The sequence below is a fragment of the Petromyzon marinus genome, chromosome 47 (genome assembly GCF_048934315.1).
Source record: "Petromyzon marinus isolate PM22_M1 ecotype Great Lakes invasive population chromosome 47, UKy_Petmar_22M1.pri1.0, whole genome shotgun sequence".
NCBI lineage: Eukaryota > Metazoa > Chordata > Hyperoartia > Petromyzontiformes > Petromyzontidae > Petromyzon > Petromyzon marinus.
This window is the reverse complement of record NC_133713.1, coordinates 4,303,134-4,311,512: the sequence shown is the minus strand read 5'-3', so window position 1 is coordinate 4,311,512 and position 8,379 is coordinate 4,303,134. Positions and strand designations below refer to the sequence as shown.

At 48.9% G+C, this 8,379-nt stretch overlaps 1 protein-coding gene across 2 annotated transcripts in view; it reads left to right on the top strand.

The window, feature by feature from the left end:
- Positions 1–64: 64 nt before the first annotated feature.
- Positions 65–8,379, top strand: part of LOC116952509 (angiomotin-like) — a 36,230-nt gene continuing 27,915 nt past the window's right edge. The window contains exons 1-5 of one of the 2 annotated variants that reach the window (XM_076074306.1): positions 79–173; positions 1,649–1,887; positions 2,754–2,894; positions 7,217–7,587; positions 8,129–8,370. In XM_076074306.1, the coding sequence (XP_075930421.1) occupies positions 7,252–7,587; positions 8,129–8,370 (578 nt within the window). In that variant the 5' untranslated portion in view covers positions 79–173; positions 1,649–1,887; positions 2,754–2,894; positions 7,217–7,251. Of the gene's footprint in view, positions 174–1,648; positions 1,888–2,753; positions 2,895–7,216; positions 7,588–8,128; positions 8,371–8,379 lie in introns of both variants that reach the window. The other variant, XM_032971901.2, reaches the window with a different exon arrangement.

The window sequence follows — 8,379 nt, the reverse complement described above, 5'->3', positions numbered from 1 at the left end:
ACCCCGGGCTCTGCCCTTCACCCCCCGGCCCCGCCCCACCCCGCCCATGCCTCCGCCCCTCGCCATCCCCCCCCCCGCCCCTCACCCCGCGGTCGTCACTCGGCGTCGCGATCTTCTTTGTGTGGCGAGAGGCGGCGGAGGCGGCGAAAAGCGGGGAGACGCGAACACTTGAGGTGAGCCATCCTCCACACACAACACAACACACCTCCTCTCACACTCAACACTCTCCTCGCTCGCTCCTCCAACACGCCTCGGCTCACTCGTGCCGACAATTCTCTTCCCCACCACATTCCTTAAACTCCCTCACGACAGTCATCGAACGCCCTCCAATCCCCTCTCCCCACACTGTTCTGTTACTCCCCACACTGGACTCACTCCCCCCACATTCTCCACTCTCAGCCCACACTCCACGCTCACTCCTCACATTCTCCACTCTCACCCCACACTCTTCACTCACTCCTCACACTCTTCATTCACCTCACACTCTCCCCTCACACTCTCCACTCTCACCCCACACTCTCCACTCTCACCCCACACTCCACGCTCACTCCTCACATTCTCCCCTCACACTCTCCACTCTCACCCCACACTCTCCACTCCCCACACTCTCCACTCTCACCGCACACTCTCCACTCCCCACACTCTCCACTCTCACCCCACACTCTCCCCTCTCCCCTCACACTCTTCACTCACTCCTCACACTCTCCACTCTCACCCCACACTCTCCACTCACTCCGCACACTCTCCACTCCCCACACTCTCCACTCTCACCCCACACTCTCCCCTCACACTCTTCACTCACTCCTCACACTCTCCACTCTCACCCCACACTCTCCACTCACTCCCCACACTCTCCCCTCACACTCTCCACTCCCCACACTCTCCACTCTCACCGCACACTCTCCACTCCCCACACTCTCCACTCCCACCCCACACTCTCCCCTCTCCCCTCACACTCTTCACTCACTCCTCACACTCTCCACTCTCCCCTCACACTCCCCACACTCTCCTCACACTCGCCACTCTCACCCCACTCTCCCCCCACATTCTCCACTCTCACCCCACACTCTCCGCTCACTCCCCACACTCTTCACTCCCCACACTCTCCACTCTCACCCCACACTCTCCACTCCCCACACTCTCCACTCTCACCGCACACTCTCCGCTCACTCCCCACACTCTCCATTCGCTTCTCACACCCATGTCTGTAAACGTGCGAGTGAATGCGGGGAGTGTGAGCTGGTAACGTGTGGCCGTACAGTGCGCTGCGTGTTACCCTGACAGCGTGAACCAGGAGCCCCCTCTGCTGCCATATGTTACACGCGCTGGGGCCCCCGTGTCTAGTCTTCCACGTGTTCTATGCAATCATTGCTTCCTTGTGTTTTGTGAATACACAAGAAAGAATAGCGGTCACAATTATGTCAACATCATAACCTGCTACTTATGGCAACTATCGTGGGTGTTAATGGTTATCGCACTGGACTTGCGATCCAGAAGTCGCCGGTTCGATCTTCCAGCGAGGTAGTCAAGATGTCTCAAATGTCCTCGTCCGCCTGCAAACCGGTAGTCTGGCTTCGCCGGAGAGTCAAAAGGCACAGGTCGCGTGTGGCGGGGGTTAAAAAGAAAAGTGTCTCACCCCGTCGTCCAGGACGTCTGCTCAACGTGGAGGAGAGGACCCAAAAATCCTCGAGAGGGATTTCTAGAAGTGAGGAAGGCCCTCTTCCCCCACCGCCAGCTGTTGTCGTGAGCAAGCAATCAAATGCAGGGGCCGCACAATTGCCGGAGTGGACACTAAGGACTGGAGGCCCGGTGTCTAGGTGTAGGAGGTGAACACCAGCTGTCACCCACCCGCCACTCCCGTGACCTGCATATAACACGGATTTAGAGGTAATTCCTCGTCAGCTTGTTAGAATGCCAATCATTTAACAACCTTTTTGCGAACCACTTGTGGATGAAGGCCCCCCCTCCCCCTTATCCTCTGTCATAATGTGGGGCAGTTTGACCATACAGTAACCTCACCGTACTGGTTAGTGTAATCTCTCCAATCCGCATTGGGAATTTCTGACCATTACTGAGACTGCATAACCATTGTAGTACAAATGGTGATGGCTGTATTCATAATATTTATGCGATCTAACTCAAAAAAATCTATTATGGATAAAATTGGTCGCGAATCCCAACGTGTTAAACTGGTGATGGTGGTAACCTGATCAGAATATAGATAACTTTTGGAGCACTGAAACCGTTTAGGAAAATTAGCATAACAGTGTTTCTGAAGAACATGTTTTAATCGCCGCTTATTACCTACAACGACGCGGATCAGAAACATGGACTTTTACGACGCTGAACAAACGTTGAAAAGTCTACCAAGAAGCATGGAGAGATACATGTTTGGAATTACGCTGTGAATAAAGTGCGTTGATCGGGAACAAATGCAAATCGGTGACATTGACTTGTAAAGTGGGTTTGGACAGAACACAAGAGATGGTGGCCAATGGATACGACTGGTGATGGAATAGCAGCAGCCAAAGAAGAGCACCGTGCCCAAGAGATGGAGCAATGAGATCAGTTCACGTGCAGGAGTGAGATGAATCGTGGGATCCCGAGACTGTGTGAGGCACATTGACAGCATGAGAGGAGGCCATCTTCTGGACGTGATTGACTGTTGATCCATCATTGATATGTGTTTGTGGACCTGGCCAGCAGCACATGGACGGTTAAAATGTCATCAACCCCTGTCATTCTGTGTGCAGAAGCAGACAACAGGGCAGCATCGGCGACCAAAACAAGACCCCAGGGACTGAACTGGGCCAACGAGAGCTGTGCGCAGAGGGCTGATATCTTGCACTGGCATGAGCGACTCGGCAGAGTGAGCAAGAAGCCTCCACATGCTGGTGGGTCACCGTTCTGTGCCGAACACGCACCCGTACGCCTGGGAAGGTTTTCATGACAAGGTTCCATTTCCTCTCTTGTATATGTTTTACCTCGTTTCCACTATGAAATTGAGTTGCACTGGGGCCGTGCCGAGCCAGGATGTTTTTTTCTACTGCAGAAGCTAAGCTGCCGTGCCGCTGACGTCTCGCGCTACGAACAAATCAAGATGCGTGTAGATGACGCAGTGACGTTTTTGAGTTATGCTCACTGACATGTCACGCAATGAACATGTCATTAACGCTGCCCCGGGCCAGCTTGACCCTCCCCAAGCCAGATTCGGATGTCTTATGAGGACTTTGTAGCACAGTTTGGTTCCGGCTTGACATGGCAAACAGCTAATGGAAAACCTACCTGTACTGTGAGGACCCTGCGCTGGGTTGGCTTGGATGCACCAGTAGAAAAATTGGTGTTTGCGGTTAAACCTCATATGTGCCGGGCACAAACCTATCATTCTGCAAAAACTATGGAAAGTGCTTTCGGTCTCTGGAAGCTGCAAGCTATCCATTAATATGAGGCTGAAGTATTTGTCGTGACTCAGTATTGCTAAGATGAAAAGTAGTCGGCGTTTATGACCATGCTTCAAAAAGTCACGTTAAAGTACATGTAGGATTTTAATATTTCACAGTTTACTATATTTAGCTATGTGGTGTGGTTTTGGATTGGACGCTAACCCCTGAGGAAAAAAAACACCTCGGAATGGTTGAGGTTGTATATTGGCATCTTCAGCAACAATTAATTTAAATTATTTAACATACAATGTGACTGATATATTCTTGGTGTTTAAATTGTTCAATGCTCAGAAATGTACACGGTTTAATCTCCCGATGGCATCGCAGGGTAGAGGTTGTACCACTGGGTTTTTCAGATACCTGACAACCTCACTGGTCCACATTCTCGACAGCATTCACTGTATATCTTGGGACAATCGGGTCATGGTAGCTATTTAGCTGTACCGTTACCCTCGGTAATGTTTGGGAAAACTACGTGGACGAATCTATGATTCTGTTTTTACAGATTTACTTTGAGATGTTGTATTGTGTTTTACAAATTGTAATGATAAAATCTTCAATTGTGAACACGTAAACATGAACACATCGGATTCATTAATGGGGAATGCTTCTCTTGCTGTGTTTGTTTAACTCGCATTCAAGGGAACTTTGTACCTTACAACTGTTGGAATGTCCCTGTGGTTTTACATTGTTTGGGTGTATGGAGAGTATATGATAAAAGTCTCTTCAAAACCTAACATTGTGGAAACAGCAAAAACCGCTACATTTTAAACCACAACCAAGTTCATACCAATGTTTTTTTCGATAAAATTGGCAAATGGCATAATCATAGGATCATGTAGTCCTAAACAAATGCATTGATAACTAGTATGTTTGTAACTCACACGTGAAGGCTAAGTTATCGGCTGCACGGTGGATTTTTAGACCCAGGTGTGTATTGCTGTGACCACTGATGGTGGCTGTGCATGTAGGGGCTGTCGTCCTCAGAGCGCTCAAGCAACTGGCATTCCTGAGTTGGCTACATAATGACCGCCTTGTGTCCGAGACTTAAAAAACAAACGAGCGCCACACAGCCTTGTTACAAATACATTTGACAAAAACTTCTACGCTCGGTATGGTTTTGGCCTTAGCTGGTGGGATTGTCGCCAGAAGGCTGCTGCCCAACCCCCATCCCACAGTGTACCGCACTCCCTGGAGGACATTCTTGGAATATAATCTGTTTAAGGCAGAGGAAGAGTGTGGAATGAATGGGCCCTGTTGTGGGAGCTCGGGTGTTTTTACATCACCGACTACGTGGGGTTGGGGAGGCTTGACTGCGCCAGGCTGTGTACAGTGCACAGAGCTACATTTTCAGTGTGCACTATGACATTTTTTTCTGGCAGGCTGTTTAAAAGTAATTTCTAGCTTTGCTAAAGGTCAGCTCTGAGCTGGCTCTGCTGAGATGCTGGGTATAGATCTCGGCAGCCGCCAGTGGTTAAACTGCGTTCGAAAGTGGAGTGAGTTGATTGGGCTCACAAGTCAGGTTGGTCACCAGCCACTGCATAGAACGCAACATTTTAAGTTTGAATTTGCACTTTATATGGCTAAACTCCAGCTCTGAGATTAAAATATCATGTGATGAACATTTCTTTCTCTAGCAGGGTGGGTGAAAGATTGCAACCCCTAGTGTGGATAAGAGGTCACTTGAAGGGATTACACAGATCGTTTTATGATTTTTTTTATTCTGTGGGTTGTTTCCTAACTGCAGGAGCCGAGTTGTGCCACTGACATAACACACATTGAATGAGTGGATATCCACGTAGATGGCGTGGTGATGCATTGTCTTCATGGTGTACCGAGTGATGCCACAAGCAATGAATGTGTTCGTCGCCCCACCACAGGACCTGCTTGGCCCTGAGCCAGATTGAATGTCTTGTGAGGCTAGCGTCGCATTGTTTCGTTCTGGCTTGGCTTGCAAAACAGCCAGTGGAAAATCACCCGTACTATGAGCGGCCCTGCACTGGCTCGGCTCAGATGTGTCAGTGGGAGGAATCGTATACTGAGCCACAAAGAGAAATGTAAATTGACACACAAGATGTAGCTGTGCCAATCCACGTGTGAATGCTCATTTGCAAGGAAAGTGGTGGCCTTATTGTACACTCGTTATTTGGTGATGCTGCATTGCAGTGGTGCACAAGGACAGCTAACAAAATCAATATCCACACATTAATCAACACTGCTTAAAATAAATCTAAAAATATGCAATATTTTAGGAAATGGCTTTTCTCTATGCTATGAACATTTCGGGCCATTTCCCGAAATGTTGCTTGTGACGTATTTTCCTTTTTAAGTAGTATTATTGATGAACGTGAGTTTTTTTTCACATTGCTTTAAAGTTAATGTGTGTCGAGCATTTGTCTTCAAGTGCTCATGGATTTATCTTCAAATGCTCAGGGATTTAATCAGCTAATGCTAAACAGTTAATTGCCTGGCACGATTATAAAAAAAATGTGAATAGAGTAGGATGAAGTGTTCCATCAGGATTTTTTTTAAATACAGGTATTTTTTAGTTTTTCCGTGTTGCGCAAAAGCAGATGTTTTCGTTGAGCTCCCACACACACACACACGTAGGTTTTAGAACCGCACGCACACACTGGATGTAACTGTTACGCTGGTGATTGTTTGGTTTCCATGTGAGGACGGGACAGGGCTGGGTGTGTGGGGTGGGGGCGGATAGGGAACCCAACTGAGGCTTGCTTGGCATTTCCTGTTGCGAGCCTCGGGGCCTCAGACCTCAGCACAGGCAGATGTCGGAGATTAATATGTGACGGTACGGGGCTTGAGCTGGTTTACACACTGCATTCTGGTTGTGCTTGAGCTAGGAAAGGAGTACATATTGGTTTGTTGAGCTACAAATAAAATTTAAAAATAGTGGTTGATATACTGAGCAACTTGCAACTTAATATGAGGGAGTTATTTGCATTGTGTTAATCATTTGAATGTTGTAAACTTGATCAAAGTAAACCGATCTTGTACTTGTCGCGTGTTTTAATTCCATAACGAATGCCGAAGAGCACTTGTGCTCTACCATTTATCCACAGATCCCAAGGGGGTTCGAGCGAGTGTTAGCGGGTGGCAAGAGCTCAGGGGTAGTGAACAAGAGGCGAGCTGTTGGGGGGTGTGGAGGTTGTATTGGTTGGGTTCATCTATATATATAAAAGGGAAATTTGTGAATGTGTGTCTGTTCGAAATGTTTAGCATACTTCCCGACATGCAACAAACTTGAAATTTGGCATGTGGGTAGCTTCCAGACTGTACACAATGCAAAAAGTATAAAAATAGACCTTTGCACGGCAAGTGAGCGGTGACGTCACATCTGTGATGTCACCCGCATGCGGAAGCGTCATGCAGTGTGCCTGCTGACGTCACGTATCCCCCCCCCCCCAAACCCTCCGCGTAGGCCGTGTATTAATCCAAGACAAGAATCCAAGTCCCGGGCTAAGCCGGGTAGTAAAGCTCGTGAGAACATATGAGAATGATGCGTATTGCTCGCCCATTTGTTTTGTAGTCTCCATTTCGACTCTTCGCAATTATTTTGTGTTTTACAAAAGACACGGTTTGTGGCAACGACACGAAATCAAGGCGGTTCCCTGGCATCGCAGGAGCGAAAGCTGCAGCACACAGGCCAGGGGTTGAATGGCTCGTGACTGGCGCAGTATTAATTTCGCTCTCTATACCGCACTGGATTGAGCATTTCAGAGTAAAAATTTACATCCCCCCCCCCATTGTTGCAGGTGGTCGAGAGCTAAGTGGCCCGCTGTCTTACTTCATGGGCGACCCCTATGCAAGAGAGCGGGCGCTAGAAATGAGAGCTGCAGAAGACAACTCTGGAAAGGTGCTGCAGAGGCTCATTCAAGAGCAGCTGCGTTACGGCGGCGTCACCGACAACCGTGGCCTCTTAGCCATCCAGCAGCAGGCGACTACCGCGGGGTCACCCACGCCGGCCAACGCCGCCACGGGTGCCGGCGCCTCCCACGGAGCTTTGTCCCTGGCCCCCGCGTCACTGGGAGCGGTCTCTTTGGGCGGCGCACCGGCAGCGGCAGCAGGAAGCTCCATCTCTTCCACGGAGAGCTTGGTGCAGGATTTGCGTCAGTCTGCCCGGCAGGTCAGCAGCACTGGATGCCACACTGGAACATGACACCCCAATGATGGTTCAATAAACTGTGCTCGTCGAACCGAGCGTTCGTTTCAAGATGTCGCAGGATTTGGGCCGCATAGTCAGAGAGAGCAGTTCCTGATCAGGTGAGCGTTTAGGTGGTTTCCATCTCATGTTTAGAGCTCTGAACTAGTGGTGGAAATTATTTTTGTTCCAATGGCGGGGGTGAGTCTCTCTGGAGTACAACCACTGTTGACGTTCCCACAAAGTGGTACTGCTCATTTCATTAACCCCAGTGGGAGGATGGGCTCAATGGTAGGGTTATTTTAGTCTTAAGACATGGTGAGCCTTGTAGGTGATAGGGAGATGCTAAGGATAAAATATACACTTGGAAACTGTATATTGTAACAGGCGTGTGTTCTCCTTGCATTTAATAAAGATGGTGAATACTGTTTAAATTAAATCACGTGACAAAGTGTAGCTGCCGTTGAATGAATATGGATATCTTGGTCTGGAAGTAATGTACCATTGCCGTGCTATTACCACACAGGAGCCACAGGGTCAAGAACACCAAAGCAGTGAAACTCCAGAAAAGCAAGCCCAACGTCTTGCCTTACTGCAGCAGCAAGCACTCCAGCAGCAGCAGTATCAGCAGCAGCAGCAGTGTCAGCAGCAGCAGCAGTATCAGCAGCAGCAGCAGTATCAGCAGCATCACACTGCCACTGAAGAACTTCCATCTTACGAGGAGGCCAAGGTCCACTCTCAGTACTACTCCAGCCTGCAGAGTCAAGGGTATGTGAC